At 50.3% G+C, this 27,077-nt stretch overlaps 1 protein-coding gene across 2 annotated transcripts in view; it reads right to left on the bottom strand.

The window, feature by feature from the left end:
• GALNT17 (polypeptide N-acetylgalactosaminyltransferase 17) overlaps positions 1-27,077 on the bottom strand; it is a 230,751-nt gene that overhangs the window by 67,637 nt on the left and 136,037 nt on the right. For both annotated transcript variants that reach the window (XM_030232442.2, XM_050981903.1), the window contains exon 6: positions 16,387-16,504. In XM_030232442.2, coding sequence (XP_030088302.2) covers positions 16,387-16,504 — 118 coding nt within the window. The remainder of the gene's footprint in view (positions 1-16,386; positions 16,505-27,077) is intronic.

Below are 27,077 nucleotides of genomic sequence, written 5' to 3'. Positions count from 1 at the left end.
GCTCCTTCTGCTGAACACTCTCCTCAGATCATCCCAATGCTCATCCCTGAACAACTGCTTGCTCCTGTAATTCAATCTAAATAGACAACAGAGCTCTTGTAAAAATGAGACAAAAGACACGGCAAGACATTTCTGTGTGCCTGACAAAAGCAGCAAATGATGGAAGTGAACAGTTCTGAAGGGCTTTTAAAATGGTTCACTTGGCTGATTTTGGGCTGTCAGCAAAAATTACCAGTGAGGTTCCCTGCTGGGAAGGGTCTGGGGCTGCTCCTGCCATGCACACATCCCGAGCCACAGGGACCTGGCTCTGCTTTCTGAACCTTTTGGGAGCTGCTGCCCCATGGCCTCAGAAGCAGGAGGAGATGCAGCCCCAGGCAGCCCCAGGACACAAACCCCTGGCCAGGAGCTGCAGCCCAGGGGCTCAGGGAGGATCTGGGAGAGCTTTGGCAAAGCCACAGAGAAGTGATCCCCTGCTCTGATGGTTTGGCTGTGGCTGAAGGAGCCTGGCTGGCACAGGGGCTTTGTCAGGGCAGCTGGGGGCAGGACCTGCTGGGAACATCAGGAAACTGCATTTTTTTCCAGCTCTGCTTTGTTTTCAAGTGTAAAATGAAGACATGAGTGCTGGCCATTAAAGCAGGAACATCTCCTGTGACTGCCCACCTCTGAGCACCCTCTGGAACAAGCACAGATAAGGAGAAAACCATTCCTGCCACAATCTGTGTTCACCAGGCTGGTGAGAGGTTCCAGGATCTGGAACTGGCTGAGCACAAACCAAAGCCACAGGAATGCTGGGTTTCAATGTTCACAGCCAAAGGCCAGGTTCCTGATCCTGGGATAATCCAGCAAGGCACACGAGCTTGTTGCAGACCCACAGAGCTTCAAAATGGCCAAAGCCAAAATGCTAAATAGAAACCAGATGTAATTCTGTACATTTAGATGGATTTAAACCCAAAATCTCAGGAAGGAGAGGAGGAGCACTGAACTTTCAGATTGAACTTGCAGCTCTACAGCTGCAGAGTTGACCAAATCCAACCTGATGGAGGGGGGTGACAGCTGAGCCCCAGGTGTGGGTTTGGGTTCACTCTGCTGGAGCTCACAGATTGGAGGGGGCTGGGAAGAGGAAAATGTGTGCTGACAGCCCAGATTTCACAGAGGGATGGTTCAGCCCCGGGATTTGCAGCAATTCCCTCCGTCCAGAGCTCCAGGAACAAAATGGGCAGGCACAGGAGGGACCCAGAGCAGCTGGGTTCACACGGGGAACCCTCCTGTGCCACCTGAAAGGTGACAATCAACAGCTGTCTCCCTTTGGTGGGGGATCAACATCTCAGGATAGACAAGACCAGAGAACAGGACGTTTCTTCATCATTCACAGTGCCTTTGCCAGCTTTTCTTAAACATTTAAAGGCTCCAGCACTTTCCCCTAGTCGTGGCTCATCAGTTAATATCCAGTGTTCCCTTTGGGAAGGAAACAATCAGCCTGAATGATGCCAAAGGTGCAGTCAGATAAAGGAGGTGCTGGGTGAGCTCAGCCCTGAGCCTGCTCATCCCCAAAGCTCCTCCTGCAGACAGGAGCCCCTCACTGGCCTGGGAGATGTGCAGGACAGGCTCTGCAAAGGGCTGGGCACAGATCTGAGGAATTTCCAAGCTGAGTAATTGCCAGGAGCACCCCCAGTGCCCCTGGCACAGGCACACAGGGAGCAGCGAAGGGACACAGCCCAAGGATCCCCTTCTGCCCCAGCTCCAGGGCAGATCCTGGGGGTTACCCTGTGCCTCGGAGAAGCAGAGCTGCAGATTTTCCATCCTATTTTCCACCTTAAATTTGATATATTTGCTCCAAATGTGAATTTATGCCTAATTGTCTCTCTCAGTTTAACTCTGCTGCTTTGACAGAATGAAACACCTCCTAGAAAAATAAACTGGGGTTCTCTGTGCCTGAGGCAGATCCAGACAGTTCTGTCCTCCCTGGGATTACACAGGAATTCTTCATTACCAGCTGCATCATTTCCACTGGGTTCTGCAGTGCTGGGAGATTCTGAGGCTCTTTGCAGGCTGAGCTTCAAGGCACAGATCTGATACTAAGGAACTGCAGTCAGCACAAAACTGTATTTCTTAATAAAGGAAAAACTAAAAAAAAAAAAAAAAAGGTGATCCTGCCCTGATTGATGTCACTTCATTTGCATATGCCCACTAGCAGCACTTTGGTTAATTAACACATATTTTGTGTCTGTAGATGAATATGAAATAATGGGTTTGGTACTGAGGCGTTGGGTGTAAATTCAAGCACTGAACAGGTTCACTTCCCTCCTTCTGTATTTTCTGTGTAAATAAGACATAATAACTCCTGAGAAGGTGGTGACACATGACAAAAGCCAAGAAGAATGCACTTGTATTTTAGAGCCAGATGAGTTAATTAGCTGATCAAATGGAAGCACTGTTTGGAGGGGCAGGGATGAGGAACAACACCTTCTTCAGGGGAAAATTTAATTCTGGAAATATTAACCCTTATGGCTCAAGCTCCAGAGGCCTCCATCCAGAACTGCACTTAAGCAGGTGGAACAGCACAACCAAAATGAAAAGGGCTGCCCAGGTGGCTGGAAGTTAAGTGCTCTGCTGGATCCCAGCCTGGGCAGCCAGAGCTGGAATTTCATTTCATTTTCTGAACTGCTTCCTGCACCAGCAGCTTCCAACAGAGGCAGGAAATGCTGCTCCAATCCTTGAGCAGAAAAATCCCAAGAGATCCTTCAGTTCCACAGCATCCAGTGCCTCGGGGCAGAGCTTTTAGCCAGAGCCAAGGAAAGCTGAGCCAGCCCTGAATCCCTCTGGAATGGGAGGCAGGATGGGCTGGGGGTGAGCTCCAGCACCAGGAGGCTGCAGAGGGGGTCGAGCAGCAGCACCTTCCCTGCTGAGGGACTCCTGAGGAAAGCCTGGCATCAGGAGAGGGATAAAGAGCTTGAACACCTCTCAGGCCTCAGGCAGAGGTGCATCAGAGCCATCAGATCATCTCTGAGCCAGGAGCCTGGCTGTGAATAAAGAAATCATCTCAGAGAAGGCTGACAGCTCCCTCTGGGAGGGAATTCCCTTCCCGGGGGCTCCAGCTGGGAATGCTGCTCTGACAGAGCCCCACAGAGCTCCTGAGGGTGACAAGGCCACTGCAGACAGGGATAAATGCACAGGGACATGGGAATGCTGCCCAGCTGCTCCCACTGGTGTCTCAGGGGTGCTCAGGGCAAGGCTCAGGGCTGTCACACTCTCAGTGCCAGGCTCCTCCTGCTTGGGCAAGGAAAGGGGAGATTTTCCAGGATGGCTCGAGGACAGAAATGATCAGTTCCCACTGAATTTGGCTGGGAATTTCCTCCTCCCTGTTGCACTGAAGCAGTCCCACAGGTCTGCCAGTACTGGGAAAGCTGTGGGAGAAGGGAGCCAGTGAATCTGAGAGGACCAAAGAGCTGCTGGGATCCTGGCAGAGCCCAAGGATGCCAACACCTTTCCTACTCCCAGGAGGGGCTGCAATTCCTACCCCAGCCGAGCTTCAGGCCCACCAAATCCACCTGAACAGGGCACAGCAAGCACAGGGAGCCCCAGGGTTTGTCTGGACCAGAGGGAGCCATGGGCACAATCCCCCAGGGATCCTCCAGAGCCCTTCCCAAAGCCCTGGAGCCAGGCAGGATCCTTCAGCCAGAGCTGCCATCCCTGCCCTGCCCTGCCTGGCACACAGGGGGCTGGAGACAGACAGAGGGGAGGCTGGGAAGCAGAAAACCAGAAATTTCCACAGACACTGAAAGATTTGATCTGCAGCCTTGGGAGAAGCTTGGATTGATGTAAAAATGCAAAACAGAGACATTAGGCAGAAAAATCACAAACTTATGTTTCTATAGTTGTAAGTAAGAATATGCCAATGATGCCTCAGGTTTGAGTTTTTCTATTTTCACTTTCTGTGCTGCTTTAGTCTGTGGGTCTGAGCTTCACATTATAGGATGGTGAGCTCTGCACAGAGCAGGGAGACAAAACAATTCCTGCTCCAGCTGGGGACCAAGGACAGATGATCCAAATCTCAGCCCAAGAGCACAAACACCGTGGGCTGGAGAGAGAAAAACAAGCAGGGTGGGAGTGCCTGGGCTGGAGCTGGAATGGGACAATGAACTCCAATATGCAAGTGGAGCAGAACTGATCAAAGTGAGAGACCCTGTGACTGGTTGTGCATTTTGTGACCATTTTGGGTTGTGTTGCCCAAGGTGGTTCTACTGAGGTCTTTTAAATAAATCCCTTTATTCTTTAGCTCTGTCTAGCCTCTGTTCTAGGTCAGCCTTCACAAGGCATCACCTTAACTGAGGAAGTGCACTGATGAGATGGTGAAGGGTTTATAATGCAGGGCTGTGGTTGTACAGAGTAGCTGAGAGTTCAGAAATGATCATGGAAGCATCTGTGTGAGACAGAAACCATTGGACAAAACTACCCCCAGTGTTGTAGAAGGTGATAGGTGAGAAAATAAACCCTGTGGCAACTGTCCATTGGGTTAGAAAGTTCTGTATGGCTTTGTGACAGAGAACTTGTGACTGCTCTGAGCTATGGCCAGAGCTGCTTGCTCCTCCAAAATCTCACAGCCTCTGAGACTGATGTTTGTCTGAGCTATAAATCGTTCCTAGCCCCAGAATGGTCCCATCCCTTCATTTCTAGCAGTGCCAATGCCAGGGGAGCACACCCAGCCCCAGCACAGATGGAGCTGCCACAAACACTGGGATGTGGGGGCTGGAAGGGCAGCAGCCATCCAGCCTGGCCCTGGCACCAAACACGGGGCTCTGCAGGGATCCCAAAGCAAGGACTGGGCTATCCCAGGGATTTGGCTGTCCTGGAGGAGGTGCTGGGTGCTGCACCACGCGGGATGGAGGAGGAGGAGGCAGGAAGGTCTCCCTGAAGCTGGGAGTGCAGCTGCCTCCTGCAGGGCTGGACAAGGCTGGGTCACAAACTCTGTCACTGTCCCTGCCGTGTCCTGCTGACTCTGCAGGGCTGGGATGGAGGTGGGCAGGGATGTGCTGTCAGTCTGTCAGTCTGCTCCCTGCCATCCCAGCAGGCTGTCAGCTGCCTTCCAGCTGCATTCCCTGTCCAGGAGGAGCTCGGATGAGAAGGAAATGCAGCTTAACCAGCTCTGAGAGCCTCCAAACAAGGGACTGTTTGTAAAAAGGAACAGGTTTGACCTCAAAGTCCCTGAGAGAAGACAACAGCAAAGCCTCAGAGGGACCCCAAACACACTAAAAGCTGCTTGGGAATGTTTAGCTCTGAGGTTTTGGGTTGAAAATCACAGGAGTGCAACAGCATTGATTACATCTTACCAGGAATAATCCTTGAGCTTAGGGGAAATCTGTAGTCAATGAAGAGAGAGTCTTATCCCTGGAAAAGGCAACAGTCACTGAGACAGGGCTGCTCCTGCCCTGCCTGAGTCACCAGACTCCAGAAGATGGGAAAAATCAACTTTGTGGCTCTGGCTGAGGTGGGAAGGGACCTGTGTGTCCCACAGCCCCAGCAGGTGCATCACAAGTGAGTCTGCTCCTAAGAAAGGACAGATAAAAAGAAAAAAAAATCCCCTTGCTTTGCAGTCATGACAGGCAGGAAACTTTCCAAAGGCTTTAGGACAATACTGGGATGAAAAAACTCCTCATTCCTTACCTCAGTTCATGATGAGCCTCATTTCTTGGGGCCACATTTTCCTTGGCATTTCCCAAGAGTGTTTTTTTGTCAGAAGACAAAGTTCAGTTTTGCTAGGAGTTGGATTTTAGGGAGAGACAAGACTGGATTTTCTGGTTTATGGGGTAATTTATATCCCAGCCACAGAGCAAATGTGCTGATGCTCACCTTGCCCAGGGAAGAGGGAGGGCAGATTTCAGTGCTCGTTCCAGGCACCCAGGAGTACTTTGCAGGACAGCTGTCCTCCAGGGAGAGCTGCTATAAAACAGCTTCCAGAGGGCCTAACTTTGCTGCAGCTCAGCAATTCCTGACCTCATTGCAGCCTCCAGGCTGGAGGAGCTAGGGGGAGCCAGGGCTGCTCCAGCTCATGCATCATCCCCACAGTCGTGAGATCTCAGGGCTGGCAGTGTGGCCATGGCAGGCAGGGCTGGTCCAGGGGGCCAAGAAAGAAGGGGAGCAGTGTGCTCTGGGGGCACCAGCTGTGGGTTTCTCTGTGTCTGCACTGAAGGCACTTGAGATGATAGTTCACCTTGGGACTCAGGTGTTCACTATTTCTTATCAGTGAAACAGCCTCACTGCTGTGAGTTGGGCAGCTTTTCAATAGGAGGCACAAAATGCCAACAATCTCTTGGTACAAGGGCTTTTAGGACCAAACTGTCCAATTAAGAGCTGACACCTGGATTATTTCCCTTTTAACCCAATAACTGATCCCACAGAGCTGCAATGGGGACTTTTTTGCCCAATTACAGAATGCCCCCCAAACCCATGAAGGAGGAGGAAGAAGAAGCCCAGGACCATACCCTGTGCCCTCCAGCTTGCTTCCATCCACAACACATCAAAATCCCAAACCCTCAATTTCTCACCCAGTGACACACCCACACTGCTCTCCATAATCTACTTCACACTTTTGTGGATTCCAGTCTGTCTTGAAGTCTGGGAAACTTTCCCCATGGATGAGGGGCAAACTCAGTGCTCCCCTGGGGTCAGGGCAGAGCAGACAGAGAAATATTCCCAGTGCTCTGGGTTTGCACAGTGTGCCTTGCAGGATGCTGGCAAGATGGAATTCAAATGATTTATTGCCCTGCTGGCATTCCCCCCGTGGCAGCTCCTGCTGCTGGGAGTCCCTGAATCCTCCCCACAGCAGCAAGGATGGCTGGGGACAAGTCCTGGATGGGGCAGCACTGAGGGGTCCCTGGGATGCAGCTGAAGGGTTCCTGAGCACCCCAGGGAAAAGGGACACAGCCTCAAGCTGCACCAGGAGGATTTCTCCCTGGAAAGGGCTGGAACTGCCCAGGGGGGTTTGGAGTCCTCATCCCTGGAGCTGTGCCAGGAACAGGTGGCACTCAGTGAAACGGGAGAATGCAGACTTGGGTGCCTCCTTTGCCACCTCTTGTCCCACAGAGGATGGAGAGCTGGAAGCCCAGGAGAAGTTCAAGTGATGGAAGTCATGCCCAAGAAAAACAGCGTGGGATGGAAAACCAAAACAAGCTGTCCTGGGGACACTGGAGGTGTCCTTGGTGTCCCCAGCTGGGCTGGGAGCACCTGTCCAAGGAGTCCCTCAGTGGACAGAGTCTGTGAGAGCCAAATCCTACTCAGACCTCACCAAAATGCAGTGGAAAGATCACCATGGGTGAGTGCTGCTGAGGAGAGCCGAGTCAGAGCACAGCTGAGCACAGCAGGAGCTCCCCCAGGGTTTCTGAAGCCCACTGCTGAAGGGCACAAAGAAAACAAACTCTGCCAGATCCCTGACCCTGCCTGTCAGGACCCAGGACATGGCTCTGGCTGCCCTGGAGGACTCGATCCCTGCCGGGGGCTCAGAGACCTTGGCACAGAGTCACAAACCCCTGTGCCTTTGATTTTAGCCCATGGAAACAATCACCAACTTTGGGTGAGGAGTTACAAGCCACAAAGGTTTGAATAGAATGACAGTGAATTTGTCACAGGGTGAAAAGTAGAATTTTGGGGATTTAGAATGGGAGTTCAAGAGGCAAGAGGGAGGAATCTGGGTGTGTCCTCTCCTTCTTCTCCTTCTTGTCCTCCATCTCCTGCAGTGATGGTGACACTTGTGGATTGGTTCAGAGCACAGACAGACTGTCTGACACAGGTGATAGGGATTGGGAAATTATTGTAACTAAAGCACACACAGTTCTTAGTGTAAAAAGCCAACAGCACCCCAAGGGCAGGGGCTGTGCCCCAACCCGACCTGCTGGACAGATCTCAGCAGGGCAGAGAGAGAATGGAACAGATAAGGGAAAATAAACAACCTTGGAGAGCAGAGCTGAGGAATCTCAACTTCTTCCTTGGTCCTGGGGCTGGGAAAAAAGAGACTTTCTGATACCTGGGGAGCCATTCCAGCAACTCAGAACCCAAGACCTGCCCAGCCCCTTGTCCTGGTTCCACAGCCCAAGGCTGCTGTTCCTGCTCTCCTCATCTGGGTTTCACCCTCCAGGCCCCTGGACAGGCTCTGACCTGGCCCAGTGTTAAACCAGCCCCTGATAAACCCCAGCCACTGCCTGCCAGAGGCACCAGTCCTCGAAAATCAGTAAAAAGCTGACACCTGCCAGAGCATGAAGTGACAACAAGGCATGGCTGAGTCCTGAAATGGATTTCTTCACCCACCAGTGACTCTCACACAGTTATTGCACGGACAGAGCCATCACATTTCCCAGCAAAGATGATCAGAGTCTTCCCAGCATAAAAATCAGCTTGTCAGGGACAAGGGGAGAATCAGCTGGGGTGAAAATCAGTCCTTCCTCCCTGCTCCAGCTGTCCCATCTCCAGCAGGTAACAGGGATGACAAACCCCTTGCTCTCAGAGGGAAGTGAGCTGGGAGCCTCCTGCCACCCCTTCCCCAGGAGGGACAGCCACAACCCCAACACCTCCTGCTCAGGAACAATCCAAACACAGCTCCAGCTCCCTGCAGGAGGCTGGGATGAAATGCATTTTATCAGTCTAGAACAGGAGAGCAGAGCTCCAGCTAAAGCAGCCTCCAGCACCCCTGTAAATCCTGAGCTGACAGCTCAAATGCCAGAGCTCAGAGCTGAGTTCACACTTGTGCTGATTCCTCTCTTCAGACAATTGCAGGCAGTGATTGGATATTGTTCAGGGGTGGAAATATTTCTTCCCACCACACCACAATCACTGTGAAGAGCAAAATCTCCTCTAGCAGGGGTGCAGGTACAAATAAACAGATGGAGGCTGTGCATTCCTGGTGTATCAGTATTTCCGAGGGCTTTTCCAAGGTCAGTCCTACCCTTGTCTTATTTCCCCCCAAATTAACTTGATTTTTATTTGGAAAGATCCCTAAGCCCTAATCTCTAACTGGAGTTTGGGGTCTGACAGACAAAATACTTCTAAAATACTGGTCCTGAGTTTATATTGCTGGCAAGTTTGGGTTGTGGGGTTTGTTTGATGGTTTCAACCTCTTTTAATGGGTTTTAATTTTTGGTATTTTCTGAACTGCAGGAGTCTCCAAGGTCCTGCAAGGCACCAGCAGGTCTGGAGTAGCAGCTCCATGCTTGTTGTGCCTGGAGAAGGAGAGGGAGAGCTGCTCCATCCCCACAGAGCAGTGCCAGATGAACTCCCACGGCTGACAAAGAAAATTTCTCCAGGTTTTCATGGTTTCCCTGTTGGTTTTTCCACATCTTGCTCTAACTCCACCACTTCTTTCCCTGGTAGGTGAGCCCAGAATTTCATTCCCTGCTGAAGGGAGTGCAGCTCTGGGGTCCCAGCACAAGAAGGACATGGAGCAAGTCCTGAGGAAGCCACAGAGCTGCTCCAGGACTGCAGCCAGGCTGGCAGAACTGGGGAGCTCACCTGGAGAGGAGAAGGCTCCAGGGAGAGCTCAGAGGCATCTCCAGAGCCTAAAGGGGCTCCAGTAGAGCTGGAGAGGAACTGGGGACAAGGGATGGAGGGACAGGACACAGGGAATGGCTCCCACTGCCAGAGGGCAGGGCTGGATGGGATATTGGGAATTAGGAATTGTTCCCTGGCAGGGTGGGCAGGTCCTGGCACAGGGTGCCCAGAGCAGCTGGGGCTGCCCCTGGAGCCCTGGCAGTGCCCAAGGCCAGGCTGGACAGGGCTGGGAGCAGCCTGGGACAGTGGGAGGTGTCCCTGCCATGGCAGGGGTGGGGTCAGATGATCCTTAAGGTCCCAGCCATTCCAAACCATTCCATGATTCTGTGATTCCCCCCTGCCAACAGCCCCACTTGATCACCTGCTCCACTGGCTCTGCTTCATCTCTGTCTGAGGGATTTTGGGAAGATCTCAGCTCCTCAGGGATGTCAAAGAGTGGCTGTTTAAACAGTAGCCAGTCCCCAGAGAATGAAACCCCTGAGATTTCTACCCCAAAGCTTTCAGCCTGCCCAGGGCACATTTCTTCCCTCCCTGCAGCCAGGCGTGCCCACAGCTGCAGCCAACTCAGACAGACCATGGGAGGCACCTGCAGCAAACCCTGCTGGTGCTCCCCTGAGGCCATTGCTCAGAGATTGCAGCTGATTTGTTCCCACACCTCCCAGAAAAGCCTTTCCCTGCAGCAGAGTCACTCCATGGCTCATTCAGTGTCCCCAAAGTGACGTGAGGACAAAGCCCACAAGGATCTGGATTCATCCCCGACTCCTGTGAACCCTGAGAGCCTAATAAATTTATCAGGAATAAATTACAGGCTTTTCAGCCTCCTGTTTTCCAAACAATGCATCATCCCTGACTCCTGGATCCCACACACTCCACATCGTTCATCCCTGGGTGTGCCAGGAGAGGTGCAGTCCCAGGTGTCCTGGGCTGTGAGATGTGTGTGTTCTATCCCCCTCTGTCAGAGCTGGGCAGTTCTCTGCTGTTCCTGGGGCAGGTTTCTCTATCTCTCCCACAGCCCATCCTCCCTCCAGGAGATCTCTGCTGTCCATGGCCACTGAGTGTCCCTGCAGGGCTGATCAAATACCACCATCCCATGGGGAGATGCTCTGCCCAGGGGAGGAGCCAAGCATTCCTCCCTGGATCCAATCTGCCCTGGGAACAGCCCAGCAGCCTTTGCCCCCTGCATTCCCAGAGGAGCAGCTTTCTGCTGCCCTGCATTCCCAGAGGGAGAGCAGGCCCATCTCCAGCAGCCCTGGAGCTGCAGAGGAAAACTCCCCCCTTGTGCAGGATCCCTGCTCCAGCAGAGCCACAGCTGGCACTGCAGGAGGGCTGAGCCCCCCTGGGATGGGACTGTGCCACCACCCTGAGCCCCCCTGGGATGGGACTGTGCCACCACCCTGAGCCCCCTGGGATGGGACTGTGCCACCACCTGAGCCCCCCTGGGATGGGACTGTGCCACCACCCTGAGCCCCCCTGGGATGGGACTGTGCCACCACCCTGAGCCCCCTGGGATGGGACTGTGCCACCACCCTGACACACAGGGGTCAGGGACTGCTCTCACTCTGGCAGTGGGGTTTTGTATTACTGCATTTTTCTATTCTTATTTTTTTCCCTAATAAAGAACTGTTATTCCTATTCCCCCATCTTTGCCTGAGGGCCCCTTAATTTCAGAATTATAATAATTCAGAGGGAGGGGGTTACATTTTCCCTTTCAGGGCAGGCTCCTGCCTTCCTTAGCAGACACCTGCTGTTCAGACCCAGCCACCTGGGAACACTTGGATTCACAGCAGGCCCAGGGTGCTGAAGGAGGGGTTTGGGGTGCAGGCTGCTGGCAGCTCCCTCTGCCTCTCCCAGACTGTCATTCACTAATCAGGAGCACTGAGAGGGAGACAGAGACACTGGAGGATGATCAAAATCCCTGCAAGCCCCATTTGCACAGACACGCGGCAGAGGCACAATGTGATGTTATAAAAACAAATTCCACCCTAACCAGGGATGCTTTTTCCATTTTAATGACAAGCATTAACTGTTTTTCAGATGTCAGTTCCATGCAAGCACTAACCCAGCCAAACCTCCATCCAGCAATGGGACCTGTGTGCCCCCCATTAGACTGCCACCCACCCCTCTCCATGACAGTGCCATGTAAAGCCACATGGAGTCTGTTCCCAGTGAGGCTGGCAAGGCCAGTCTGTGCTTGCAGTGTATTTATTTTCTTAAAAAAAATTAAAAATCAGAGTATCCTCCTCCCAGCTGGCAGCTCTGCCATCCCCCTGTGCTCCTGTGGGATCCCAGCCCTCACCTCAGGCCCCACAGATGCTGAAAGAGCTGCTTGCTCTCAACACCCTCACTGTTTGTTTCTTAACAGAAAGACACAACATAATTTTATGGAAAATGCATGCAGGAAGAGAAGGATTTGATTCTCTGGATGTGGAGAGTCAGGCTCCTCTGTGGAATTTAAACACGTCTTTTTGGCAGTTCTCCTTTTATTCTTTGCCTGATCCTCTCAATATATCAGCACGTGAATAATCCCACTCATAGTAACAACACAGGTTCCTTCCTGGCTGTGTCCCATTGAAATGTCCCTAAATCTCTCTGGAGGGTTTCTGAAACTGGGGGGACACAGGCAGGGTATCCCCGGGATGTCCCTGCCAGGGCAGGGGGGTCCCTTTTGTCCTGAACAGCTGCAGGAGGGGGCTCTGATTGCTAAAATCCCCCCTGAACAACATCATGGCCTTGTTGTAGCCTTTTATTTTCAAAGCTCCACATGGAGCACTCAGGAAAGGCTGGGAAAATTGGGATTGTTCAGCCTGGAGAGGAGAAGCTTTGGGGTGGCCTCACTGTGGCCTTGCAGGACCTGAAGGAGCCACAGGAGAGCTGGAGAGGGACTGGGGACGAGAGATGGAGTGCCAGGACACAGGGAATGGCTCCCACTGCCAGAGGGCAGGGCTGGATGGGATACTGGGAATTAGGAATTGTTCCCTGGCAGGGTGGGCAGGTCCTGGCACAGGGTGCCCAGAGCAGCTGGGGCTGCCCCTGGAGCCCTGGCAGTGCCCAAGGCCAGGCTGGGCTTTGGGGCTTGGAGCAGCCTGGGGCAGTGGGAGGTGTCGCTGCCATGGCAGGGGTGGGATCAGATGGTTTTTAACATCCCTCCCAACCCAACCATTCCATGATTCCATGGGAATCCCACCCCATGTGCTCTGTGCACAGGACTCCTCTGGCTTGGCAGCACCAGTGATCTACCTTGCTGGATTTAGAGGACAAATCTGGGGGAAAGAACTCTGGGTTATTAAGAGGAGATGCCATGCTTTTCTTCTGGAAATACTTTTAAGGCTCCAGGCCGACCCTCAGCCAATTTAACAGCAGCAGTAAAAGCAGCTCAAGTCAGTGGTTAAACCTCAGAGGGATCCCTGAATTGTGCTTGACTTAATGAATCCAATAATCGATTCCTACAGCACAAATAAGGTGTGGGATGGATCAGCTAATAAGCATTCTCAGTTAATTGCTTTCTTCAAGTGACAATTTGTACAAATGATACCATCAAAGTAGTAATAATATCCCTATTGATTAAATTAATCTCGAAAAGACAGCTCAAATAACTTTAATTAGCAATGCATGACACAAGCACAAAATACTCTGAAAACAACCTTGCAGCCCATCCCAGACTTGGAAGCCGTGGCAGCAGCCATGGCACAGACTTTGGCATCTTTATTCCAGCAGATCCACACAATTTTATGGAGCATCTTTAGGGAATGTCTGTGACTAACCATGAAAAGCCATTAAGCCTCCCTGCAGAGCACAAGAGCCCAGGCAGCCTCCCCACTTAGTCACACTCACTGAAACCCAGGGCCACAAACAGCTCCAAAAGAAATGAAAACTTTCCAGCAGGAGAAGCAGGCATGGGGAACAAAGTCTCTGTGCCAAAATTCCCACTTGGAGCTGCCAGGGACCCACAGCAGCAGCAGCAGCACTTTCAAACCATGAAAACTGGGCACCATGTGGTATTTTTGGAGTCCTCCGTGGCAGGAAGGAAATTATGAATCTGACTTTATGTTCCTAGAAGGCTAAATTATTATTTTCTTATTATAAAATTATTATATTATAATAAGAATAATATAATAATTATATTACATTACATTACATTACATTACATTACATTAATTATATTACATTATAGCATACTATACTAAACTATACTAAAAAATAGAGAAAGGATACTTACAGAAAGCTTAAGAAGATACTAATGAAAAACTTGTGACTCTCTTCAGAGTCCCAGCACAGCCTGACAGGGATTGGTCATTAAGTAAAAACAATTCCCCTGTTGGATAAACAATCTCCAAACATTCCAAAGCAGCAAAACACAGGAGAAGCAATCAGATAATTATTGTTTTCCTTTCTCTGAGGCTTCTCAACTTCCCAGGAGAGAAATCCTGGGCAAAGAGGATTTTTCAGAAAATATGGCAGTGAGAGGCACCAGGTTGATGAACTCAGAGCAGAATCTCCTCCAGAAAAGGAAAGGGTTCAAGAGTTGGCCCAAAGCTTGTTCAGAGAGAGCAGGAGCTGAGCTGGGCCAGAAGGGGACACAGCAGCCAGAGCCCCCCAGGATGGGGGAATGGGAATTGTGGAATGCCAGAGTGACACACAGGAGCCGAAGGCCACCCTGAGCATGGCACTGACAGAGCTGGGTTTAGGGCTTTTAGGGGCTTTTAAGGGGCTTCTGCAGGACTTTTCTCATTTTGGTCCATGTCCTCAGCAGCAGAAAGAAACATAATTCCCCACAACAGGCACAGTGCAGCTCATTTTACAGCACTCACAGGATCATGAAATTCTTTAGGAGGGAAAGATTCTCTGAGATCTTTGAGTTCAACCAGATCTGCCAAGGCCACCGGTGCCACCATCACCATGTCCCCCAGTGCCACATCCCCACTGTTAAACCCCTCAGGGATGGGACTCCCCCACCCTGAAGCATTTATTTATTAACATTAATAAATCAGGACGCTTGTACACAGCTTTGGCCCTTCCAGGTTAGTCCAGCCCAACCTTCTCAATTCTTTATTTCCATTTGTTATTCAGATTCCTCTGTTTAATTTCCCATAACAGGTTAGCCTGTGCTTTTGCTTGAAACACTGTGAATTTTCCATGTCCTTCTTGTAGCCTCAATGGATTTATTATTTGGTTTTGTTCTTTGGGCAGTTCTGGCTTTGGATTTTTCAGACATTTGGCTGCCAAAACTGCTGCCAGGATTTGAGGTGAGGCTGCAGCAGTGCAGAGCAGAGAGGGACAATCACATCCATAAAACATTTAAAAGTGCCCCAGGATTCTCAGGACAATGATGGAATTTGCACCATCATCAAAGAGAAACACTTTCTCCCTTTATTTTCATCTGGGAATCACTGAAACAACCAAGGAATCCCCAAGTTACTTTTGGGACTCCAGATAGCCACTTATCAGGCAAAACAGCCAAAACATCAACAAAAAGACTTTTGGAGCTCGAGAATCTTTAAAATTCTACTTTCTATGCAGCCTTAGAAGATTTCTAAGTATTTTTGCTCTCAAAACCACCAGTTATTTAAAAACCTTGACCAGAACACACAGCATGAGTGTGAAAATGTATGGCTTGGAAACTCAAGCTTGGGAAAGTCAATTGGGAAGGAGAAGGATTCTTTATTTTTTTCCCCACAAGAATGTTTATGGGCCTTTCTAAAAAAATCAGCATATGAACAAGAAGAGCACAAATGCTCACCACTTTCTCTGAGACATCCATCCAATTTTCCAGTTAAGAAGCCAATTTTCATTGAAATCCCCCCAAACCAGGCAAATTAGCTGAAATTACTGTGAGAAGAGCAGCTCCACAATGAGACCAAAAATCCCAAATCCAAACACACCAGGAGAGGCACGAGAGGAGCTGGGTTTGGAGAGGGATCTCTGCAGCCCCACTGCAGGATGAGCAGTAATTACAAGGAGAGGAGCTCTGTGGCACATTATAAACCTTTAATTTCCACTCCCTTGTTTAAGGGAGATTATTGCTCCCCATAGCCAACAACAACAGATTTCCTAAGTTTCCTGTGCCTTGCCAGCAAAGCAAATATCCTCTGGTGAATCTCTGAGCTGAGCAATGATTTTTCATTTTTACAACAGCACAATCAATGCAATTTTCCAGTTAGAAGTCTCCAGCCTCCCCCTATCAGCTCGTTAATGCACAAGTGTACTCCAAACCATGCCTGGAAGAATCTCCACAGACTCTGCCATCCCAGGTTACTCTGAACATGGAATTTATCACTTATGAATCACTTCAGTGTGTGTAAACACTTGAATCACTAAGCCAGATCTAATACTGTACACAGCAATCAAGGGATGTTGTCAGGGGGGAGGCACTGAGGCAGCTCTGAAATCCTGCCTTGTAGAGTTTTACTGTTCAAAGCAGCTTTTGTGCTTGTGAGCACGTTTTATTTGCAGATGCTAAATGCCTGGAATATATTTGCAGGCTCTGTGTCTTCCTGAGACACTCACAGGAGCCCCAGCACCCCCAAAGACTGTTCACCCAACTCTGTTTTTCCTGCTATTAAAGATCCCTGTAACTTCCAGCGACACTGTGACAACACAGCCAGGTGCAAGCTGGAAATGCCATTTCATTCCAGCAGCTTTTTGCATCAGGTCACACAGATTGGAATCCAAGGGTAAAAATTAAACTCATCCCCAGAACCGAGTCATTTTTCTCCCGCAAAGTGAAATTAAAAGGCTGTGAATGCCAGCACCTCCCAGCCCCCCTGAGGGACCCCAGAAACTGTTCAGCTCAGTGACACCTCTGGGCTCCCCAGAGCACCATGAGGTGACATTTTGCTGCCCAGTGGCACCGACCTTGATGCCCAGCTCGATGTTCTCCCCTCCGTACACGTCCATGCCAGGGTCCAGCAGGCCGATCTCGCCGAAGAATTTCCTGTTCACCACGAAGGAGCAGCCGATCATGGCCGGGGTCCTGCACGGAGGGAACACAGGGGGACACTCAGGGACACTGCCCCAGCCCTGCTGGCCCACGGGCTCACTGTGCTCAGTGCTGGGCCCAGCTGCCTCCCACCACTGCTGGTAAGAGCCTGCATGAGAGATGTGGGACTCTGGGCGGCTCTTCAAAATGCAGTTTATTGTATACAAAATGCAGTTTATTGTATACAAAATGCAGTTTATTGTATACAAAATGCAGCTTATTATATACAAATTGCAGTTTATTGGACCCAAGGTGTTACAGCAGTCCAGGTCATGCAGGCAGGCCTGGAGACCCTTTGGTTTTGGTTACATTGCATTCTAGACTTTTCTTTGCTGAGCATCTTCATACAGTAGAACCAATCTATACCTGAACTATTATCTACAGCCCATCATAACTCCTGTAATTACCATATTCATGTTACTGCTCTCCAATCACTCACAGTCAGTACATTACAGTTTAAACTAGAAGTTGTTTTTCACTTTTCTTGCAGTGGAAAATTCTGAGACCTTTTTTTCTACTTGCCACCTTTGCTGACTTGTTTGCCTGTGCTCTCTTTCTGCTTGGTAAAAATATCTTCTTCTTTGGGGTGGGTTTATCCTTTGCTCTGAGCCATAAAAACCCCTTCTAACTAACACACCCTTGGCCTCCTTGGTTATCCAGTCAGACTGGCTCAGCAATTCTTTTCTTCTATATCAAAACTTGCTGCCACCTCTATTCCTTCTTCATATTCTACCTTTGAAAATCTTTCTGTTAAGCACACATATCTGTGAGACTTTCTTGTCAAACTTTCATCCTGCCCAACAACTGCTCATCCCAAAGATTTCATGGCTATGTGCCTTTGAAGACATTGTTTTACCACTGCAAAAAATGGTCCAAAATCCAAGCTCATTTCCTCCTCAGACTGGGGGAAGGTTTTCCTGTAGTTTTTTATGGAGGAGCTCTCAGGCTTTCCTTTACTAGAAATACCTCAGGGTGTCTGTGGGCAAGGGCACAACTCTGCCATAAATGAAGGAAATAAAATAATGGAAATACAAGAATGGCCTTTCCCTTTGTCTTAGGTTAGAAAAGGAGGTGTGAATTCTATCCCCATCTGTCAGAGCTGGGCAGTTCTCTGCTGTTCCTGGGCAGGTTTCTTTATCTCTCCCACAGCCCATCCTCCCTCCAGGAGATCTCTGCTGTCCATGGCCACTGAGTGTCCCTGCAGGGCTGATCAAATTCCACCATCCCATGGGGAGATGCTCTGCCCAGGGGAGGAGCCAAGCATTCCTCCCTGGATCCAATCTGCCCTGGGAACAGCCCAGCAGCCTTTGCCCCCTGCATTCCCAGAGGAGCAGCTTTCTGCTGCCCTGCATTCCCAGAGGGAGAGCAGGCCCATCTCCAGCAGCCCTGGAGCTGCAGAGGAAAACTCCCCCCTTGTGCAGGATCCCTGCTCCAGCAGAGCCACAGCTGGCACTGCAGGAGGGCTGAGCCCCCCTGGGATGGGACTGTGCCACCACCCTGAGCCCCCTGGGATGGGACTGTGCCACCACCCTGAGCCCCCCTGGGATGGGACTGTGCCACCACCCTGAGCCCCCCTGGGATGGGACTGTGCCACCACCCTGAGCCCCCCTGGGATGGGACTGTGCCACCACCCTGAGCCCCCCTGGGATGGGACTGTGCCACCATCCTGACACACAGGGTCAGCTCCTGCTCTCACTCTGGCAGTGGGGTTTTTTTGTTGTTTGTACTGTTGCCTTTGTATTTTAAATTTTCCTAGTAAAGAACTCTTCCCATATCTTTGCCTGAGAGCCCCTTAATTTCAGAATTATAATAATTCAGAGGGAGGGGGTTTACATTTTCCATGTCAGGGCAGGCTCCTGCCTTCCTTAGCAGACACCTGGCTGTTCCAACCAAGACAGATTTGGAGGAGCTCTCAGGCTGTGCTTTACTGGAAATACCTCGGGGTGTCTGTGGGCAAGGGCACAACTCTGCCATAAATGAAGGAAATACAAGAATGGCCTTTCCCTTCTCTTACTTCCAGCATGTCTGGAATGGAGTAGACTTTAGGATGGGTATTTTTAGGGTGTTCCAGGACAGAGCATTTCCAGCTGGACTCACAAAGGATCCATGGCCACCAGCAGCAAGCTCACTGAAAATTTATAGAAACAAATCTTCTAAAAACTTTAAAAACTGTTTGGAGAAGCATCTGTGGGGTCATTTCACAACTCCCCCAGTATCAGCAGGGCTCTGGGTTAGGGATGAAGTTGTCACATCCATCCTGCACCTCGTGCCCTCCAGCTCAGAGCTCTCAGCTCAAACTGCAGGAGCAGCCAGGGACAGGGCTGGGCAGGGAAATAACCCAGAAAACTGGGAGCATCAATGGAGCAGCACAAGGAGGGAGGAAAATCACAGTGCCAGGAGTTAATTTGTCATAACTGTGCAATTTTAAGGACATTATAGATAGTTGTGTTTACTAATGACCCTCATTACTCACAAACCCATGGACCAGCTCTCCAGCTGCTCCAGCTGCCCTGAGATGACGATGCAGTTCTGATTCACAACACTCTGAGATCACATTTCAGGGGATTTTTTGAGTGTTTAGCCCTTGTGACCCTGTCCATAAAACTGCACTTTGCCCAGAGCCCAGCCTGCACAGTCCCACGTGGTTCTGCTCGGGAACACTCAGCTGCTGCTGCTGCCATGGTGGGTGCACAGTTTGCCCCTGGGATATTCCCTGTGCTGGAACAGAAATAGAAAAAGCATTTTTTCATCTGACTGCTGTTCTTTGAATCTGTGCTGTAAAGAAAAAACCCAGGGACCCACTCAGTTCAGCCAGGGAATTTTACAGCGAGGCGTTGAACACCCCCAACACAAGGTCCTGCCAGAGGCTGATCCTTTGGGAGCTCCAGGGCTCCCCTGAGCTCCGAGCTCTAAACAGGGGCATGGGTGCCCATCATCACCTTTGTGAGCTCATGGAAATCCCACAGCCCCCAGGAATGCCTGCTCTCCAGAGGGAAGCTGCTCTGGAGGCAGGAATGGGGTGACAGGATCCTGTGTGGTAACAGCAGCCCCCAAATCCAGGCCCAAAGCCCACTCCAGCCCTGTCCATGCCATGGAGCAGTCCAAGGCTGGCCTGCAGAGGTGGAGAACAGCCCTGAATTCCCCCAGAGCTGGCTCACAGACAGGCCCCAGCTCTCCATCCACACCTCACACGGTGCCCAAATCTGCCAGGGGAGCTCCTGGGGTCCCCCGGGCAGCTCAGGAATTCCAAGGATTTCACAGCTCAGCTCAACCAACAGCCACCAAACTCATCCTGATGAAAACCACGAGTTCCTTGGATGAAAGCTTCTGCCCACTTTCATATTATTATTTATAGACATTTTAATATTTCTAATAGAAAGTAGAAGAGCTGGATGCTGCTGCCATGTTAAATTAGTTCCAGTTGGAATTCATCAGAGGGTTTTCCAATAGATTTCTTCCCTGACAGCTGATTCAGCCTTCCTTCCATGGAGCAGGATAATGTTTCATGGTTTGCTGCCACTCTGGTACTTAAGATTTCAATTCTTTTGCTTTATTTGTAGCAAGTTAACTGCCATTAACAGAAACAATTCCTTCTGAAATGATAACCACCTTACAGATGCCAAATCTAATAGTTCCATTATCCTAGATTACCTCCTGGAATTTAAGAGAAGGGAAAATTGCTCTGGTTTTATCCAGGCTATGAACAACCCAGTTCATCTCCACCACTGGGAATAGGTGTGGAAACCTCTGACTTCTCCTGTCAAAAACTATTAGAGGTACTCAGAGAGGAGGTAAAAGCCAGAAAAAGAATCCAGGAGAAAGTTTCAGACAAAGGAAACTGCATTTTGGACCCAATAATGTGGATCAGTGGGAACTCTCAACCAGGTAAATGAGTTTTTCTGGGTTGGAAAGAGCTCAGGAGCCATGAACAGGAGCTGTACCCCAAGAGCTTCTTTCATTGTTATTTATAAATCATGGAATGTTTGGGTTGGAAGGGACCTCAAAGCCCATCCAGAGCCACCCCTGCCATGGCAGGGACACCTCCCACTGTCCCAGGCTGCTCCAAGCCCCAAAGTCCAGCCTGGCCTTGGGCACTGCCAGGGATCCAGGGGCAGCCCCAGCTGCTCTGAGCACCCTGTGCCAGGGCCTGCCCACCCTCCCAGGGAGGATTTTTTTCCTGAGACTTCACAACATGACTTCACTTTATAAATAAAGCACAGAGCCATCAATCCTTCCCAAAATTCTCTTGGAAACAGCTTAACTGGAATTTAGCAACTTCACCTTCCAGTTTTCCCCCTCCCCACTGTGCTGCACGTCCCGTTCCAGCCCAGGATCCCAGGCAGCTCCCAAGGCAGCAGCCCTGCTCCTTCCAGCAATCCAAATTAAGTGCTCCATTCTCCTCTCTAACAATGCCTCCACATTAAATAAATGAGGAATCAAGCAGCACTCAACAATTTAAATAAAAACACCATTTGATTTGGGAGTAAATCCCTCAAAAAGGTGGCCGCTGACAATAATGGATTGCTCATCCCCAACGAAATAATGGCCTGCAGACAAAGAGCTGATAAAGCCTCTTGTTCCTCTGCCCCTTAATTAAAAGCATTTACACAGCTTGTTTTTAAAAATCACCCAGCTCAGCCGAATGCATTTTTATTTGTCCTATAGCTCTTCTCCCTTTAATGAGAAAGGAAAAGCAGAATTTGGCAGGAAGGAAGAGCAGAGACGCTGAGCAGAATTATTGGGTTTGTATCCAGAACTCTACAGTGTTACTTCCTTGCCATTCTTTTGGTTGGTTCTTCTACAGAACAAGTGAAGAAAGGTCAAGAAGAGCAGCTTTTATGAAATATCCTCCTCATGGATCTCTAAATAAAGATGAAGGAGATGCAGGGAAAAACGTTTATCCTGCTCTATTAAGTTACTTTAATGGTCTGCCTTTCTTTAGCTCACAGTTATCATCTAATGATTAAAAAGTCTCGAGGAGATTGCCCCTTCAATTCAAGGAAATTAATTTTCCCCCACAACTGGATTTGGCTTCCAATTTTACACTAAAGAGCAGGTTATAAAATATGTAGAAAAAAGATATTAAAAAAATAATTAGTGCATTTACCATTGACTGCAAGAGGCTGAGAACAGACTGGAGGAACTTCCAGGGTGTCCAATTCCTGTTAAGCTGCTGCTGGTTCTAATAAACTTGGATCATGGAGCTGCTCACCTTCACAAGGCAGCATTTGTACCTGCCCGGAAGGAATTTCTTTGTCCCTCTCCCAGCCTTGCCATTCCTGTTTCAACACACTGAATCCACACAGCTTACAATCATGGATGGAATCATGGAATGGGTTAAAACTCATCCAGTTCCACCCAGCAGGGACATTTCCACCTTCCCAGCTTGCTCCAAGTCCCATCCAGCCTGGCCTTGGGGACTGCCAGGGATGGGAACAATTCCTTCCGCTGCCCACCCTCTCAGGGAACAATTCCTAATTCCCAATATCCCATCCATCCCTGCCCTCTGGCAGCCTGACCCCATTCCCCTTGTCCTGTCCCTCCAGTTCGTGGTGCAGGGTCCCTGTCTGCCTTCCCTGTGTCCCCTCCAGACCCTGGCAGGTGTTGGGAGTTCTCCAACCACCTCCTCTTCTCCAGGCTGAACAATCCCAGGTTTCCCAGCCTGTATCCATGGGAGAGGAGCTCCAGTCCCTTTACCAATGTCATGGCTCCTCTGGCCTTGCCCCCACAGCTCCAGGTCTCTGGGGTTTCTGTGGTTGAGATGACCCTGAGGTGTCAGAAAGTCTTTTTTCCCAGCCCCAGGACTGAGGAAGAAGTTGAGATTCCTCAGCTCTGCTCTCCAAGGTTGTTTATTTTCCCTTATCTGTTCCATTCTCTCTCTGCCCTGCTGAGATCTGTCCAGCAGGTCGGGTTGGGGCACAGCCCCTGCCCTTGGGGTGCTGTTGGCTTTTTACACTAAGAACTGTGTGTGCTTTATTTACAATAATTTCCCAATCCCTATCACCTGTGTCAGACAGTCTGTCTGTGCTCTGAACCAATCCACAAGTGTCACCATCACTGCAGGAGATGGAGGACAAGAAGAAGGAGAAGAATGACAGGACACACCCAGATTCCTCCCTCTTGCCTCTTGAACCCCCATTCTAAATCCCCAAAATTCTACTTTTCACCCTGTGACAAATTCACTGTCATTCTATTCAAACCTTTGTGGCTTGTAACTCTTCACCCAAAGTTGGTAATTGTTTCCATGGGCTAAAATCAAAGGCACAGGGGTTTCTGACTCTGTGCCAAGGTCTCTGAGCCCCCGGCAGGGATCGAGTCCTCCAGGGCAGCCAGAGCCATGTCCTGGGTCCTGACACAGGTCCTCCCCATGCTGGGGACACCAGAGCTGTGCCCCAGGGGGCTCCAGCTGGGGGCTCATGGCAACAATCCCATTTTCCACTCTGGGATTTCCTACCTCTGCTGCCTCTCTGCACCTCCACCACCCAGCAGGGGCTCACTGGTGGGATCCAGCATCTCAGCAGGAAACTCTGGGAGCCTCGGAGCTCCAGGGCTGAAATTCAACCAACTCCCACTATGCAGAAAATGTCAGGTAAATTATCAAATTAAGGCCTGGGGCTTTAATTAGTGGCTTATCAATGATTTCCCTGATGACAGCAGGGGAGGGAAGAACACCACCTTTATTTTCATGTGACACTCTGTGATAAAACACTGGATTTGCTCTTGGCCAGAGGCAAGATTAAGGACTTGCCTGCAAAAGAAACAACTCAGTGCTGTCCCCTCTGTGCTCAGAGAATAAATTTAAAAATATTGAAGTCTGGGATGAGTAATACAAGTTAGGACAACTGAATGTTTGGGTGGAAATTTAATACAAGGATAGAGCATTAAGGATTGACCCCTCTGATCATGAAACAGGGACAGGCAGAGGCTGCCCCAGGGCAGATCCCAGTGGGACAGAACCCACCCAAGCCCTCTGTCCCACTGCAGCTTGGCTGGCAATGCCAGCACAGAGCCTCCAGCTCTGACTCTCTCTGAGCAGCCCAGCCTGGGCCCAGTCTGAGCTCACAGGGGGGCTCTGGGGTGCTGAGGGGCAGCAGCCCTGCTGAGAGTCCCCAGGCCACCCTGGAGCTGCCACAACCCCTGTGGGGAACCCAGGAAATTCCTCTGGCTGCCCTGGAGGACTCAAGAGAGTCAGGGGGCTCAGAGACCTCAGCACAGAGCCCAAGACCCCTGTGCCTTTGATTTAGCCCTTGGAGAAAACAATTACCAACCTTGTATGAAGAATTACAAGCCGTGAAAGTTAAGCAGAATGATAGTGAATTTATCATGGGGTGAAAAATAGATTTTTGGGGTTTTTAGAATGGGGATTCAGAGGGCAAGATGGAGGAATCTGGGTGTGTCCAGCCTTTCTCCTTCTTCTTGGCCTCCACCTTCTGGGTGATGGTGGCACTTTTGCACTGGTTTAGAGTGGAAGCTCACTGTCTAACACAGGTGATGGGCATTGGGAAGCAATTGCAAACATTGTATACTTAGTTTTTAGTATAAAGATGTAACACTGCCCGGGGGGCAGGCAGGACTGTCCTGCTGAGCAGACCTCGGCAGGACAGGAGAAAAAAATTTTACAGATAAGGAACAATAAATAACCTTGAGACTGAGAAATGAAGAGCTCTGACTCCTTCTTCGACTGGGAAAAGAGACTTTGTGACATTTCTCAGGGTCACTGTGACCAGCAGAGACTCTGAGAAACCCCCAGGTGACATCCTGTTCTCAGGGCACCCTCCACAAAGCCAGGGAGAAACCTCTGCTCCCTCAGAGAGATGGGGAGGGGGGAACTGGAGGAAGTAAAAAGTCACTGGAAAGCAGCAGGTCTGGTTCCAGACATTTGGCCTCTGGACCACCCCCTCCCTTGGGAAGGGGCCTGTGGAGCCTGGGGGACAGGCAGAGCCTGGAGCTGGGTGGTTCCTGCAGGGAATGCCCCAATGAAGGCAGGAATGATGCACCTGACTCCATGCTCTCAGAAGGTTCATTTATTATTTTATAATACTATATTCTATTAAAGAATACTAAATTATACTGTACTAAAGAATACATCAAGGATACTTAGAGAAGGCTAAAAGATAATAATGAAAACTGGTGACTCTCTCCAGAGCCCTGACACAGCCTGGCCCTGACTGGCCAAAGAGTGAAAACAGCTCCCAGCAGAATGCAATGGAACAATCACCTGTGGGTGAACAATCTCCAAACACATTCCACATCAGCACAGCACAGGAGAAGCAAATGAGATCAGAATTGTTTTCCTTTTCTCTGAGGCTTCTCAGCTTCCCAGGAGAAAAATCCTGGGCAAAGGGAATGTTCAGAGGATGTGAGTGCCACAGAGCTGCAGTCAGCCCATTCCCAAAATGGGATTGCAGCAGAACAAGAGCAATCCCTGCACAGGGAAATGGGGTCAGGCAGAGCAGAGACCCTGACAGAGCTGCCCTGCCCCACCTGCCATTGTCTTCCTCAGCTTCATCCCACTGCCCATCCTCAGACAGGGCCGGGCCCAGCCAGGAGAGGTGAGCATGAGGCAGAGCCTCCTGCCTGGCCCTGGCCCTCTCAGGGTTACAGATGGGTGATGAGATGCTGGCTCCCACAGTCACAGGGTGAACATTCTGTGTGTGTAAGAGAAGGTCTGTAGATGATCAGCTGTGTTACTTGCACGGTTATCATGGGATGGCCTTGGGCACCCAGGGGCATTTGGGAGGGTGGGGTTGTTGCTATGGCAACAGCTGGCCCCAAATCAAGGTGTAAGAAAGTGATCTGCACCCCTGGATGGCCAGGAAGGAGTCACTGACAGGACTTTAGGAGGGGCTAAGGGTATAAAAGGCGGAGCATCCATTTTGAAGATGAGCACATGGCTGATAATCACAGGGGCTCCCAGTGCTGTGATTTTGTGATTTTTCCTTATTTAGCCCTTTTGTTGTATTTTTTATTAAGGTTTAATAAACCTTTAAAATTTTAAAAGTGAGCGGTCCTTTCTCACATCAGCCACAAGCCCAAGTGCATGTTGCCTCCATCTTAAACCCCTTCCTTGGTGCCCCCATCCCAGTTCCTCCCAACCCCAACACCCCAGGCAGGATGCATTCCCTGGAGCAGGGTTTGCTTTGTTGGTGAGCTCAGCCCTGGATTTCTGCAGGAAGGGCTGAGTGCCCGAGGCCAGGACAGCCAGGGCAGGCACTGCCCAGGCAGGAGCCTGATGGCAAACCCCCAAATCTGGTGTCACACACAGAGCACATCTCCAAAGAGGAATCCCACATTCCTGTGGGACACCTCGGTGCAGGGCAGGAAGAGCCACACTCCCAGCTCCCTTCACTGCCAGGGGGATGGAGAAAGCTGGATGTCTTTCCCAGGGATGTAACCAAACGTCCATGAAGGAATGGCATTTCAGTCACCAGCAGCATTCCTTCCTTAATCTCATCCCCCGGGCAGCATCTCCAAGAGCTGTTCCTTGAACAATTCCGTTTCCCTGCCCCAGTGCCCTTGGTTAATTGTCTGTTTCCAATGGGTTTATTTCCCTGCTGTTGCTAAGTACCACAGAACCTGTGAAACAAATTAAAAATAAAGAGATACCACATTAAAGAGATGCTGGATTGAATGGCTTTGCTGAATTTACTGGAGATTAATACCACTTAAACTTTAATGGCAAGGAGGCTGTGAAAACTGGATTTTTAAAAATACCTCTTACATCCACCCATGCCTGTGACCTTGCTGAACACACATTTGACTTTGTCACTGCTCTCTGCCTGCTCTGGAACTTCAGGCAAGGCATTTAACTCCTTTGTAGCTCTGTTTCCTCCTCTGTCAGGTGAGTTTAACACCTGGATGCTCTTGAGAAAAACCATTTACAAATCAGTTTAGTGCTTTCCCATTGGAGCTGCTGAATTGACTGCTGGTCTTGCCACAGGTGCCAGGCCCCTGAGTCTCTGGTGAGAAAATCACTGTGGTTAACAACCCTCTGAGCAAGGCTTTGCTGTTTCCCAGCCTTGCTGCTAGAGCAGCATCAAAAGCTGGTGTCCACCCTGTGCCCAGACACAGCCTGGGAACCACTGCTGATTTTGATTTTCTCATCCAAGCTCAATGACAAAATTCCCCTCCAGGGTGAAACTGCTGCCTCAGCCAGTGCCTAAAAGCCTTTTCCTTCCTGGTGTGTTCTCCAAGCCCAAGGATGCCCTAGCACTGAAGATCCCTGGATGCTTGGACACCTCCTTCAAGGCCCAGGCACTTTGTACAGTTGTCCCCAGATGGATGTGCTGCTCTAGGCTGCCAAATGCTCATGTGCAGGGAGCAATTGTCCCCAGCTCTGTTGTTTGTCCCCCGATGGGAAACCCCAGCCCCAGCACTGGGCTGATCCTATTCCCACAGCAGGAGCCCTCATGCCAAGAGCCCATCCAGCTCCCACACCAACCCTGCTGGGACCTCACTAAAGGCACCAGCCTGGAAAACCCTTCCAGGCCAAGAGCCCTGAGCTGGGATGAGCCTTGCTCAGGACCATGAGAACGTGCAGAAGGTGTTTGGGGCTGTTCTCCATCAC

This window comes from Serinus canaria, chromosome 19 (genome assembly GCF_022539315.1).
Source record: "Serinus canaria isolate serCan28SL12 chromosome 19, serCan2020, whole genome shotgun sequence".
NCBI lineage: Eukaryota > Metazoa > Chordata > Aves > Passeriformes > Fringillidae > Serinus > Serinus canaria.
The sequence above is the reverse complement of the archived record's forward strand: the minus strand, read 5'-3'. Positions and strand labels throughout refer to the sequence as shown.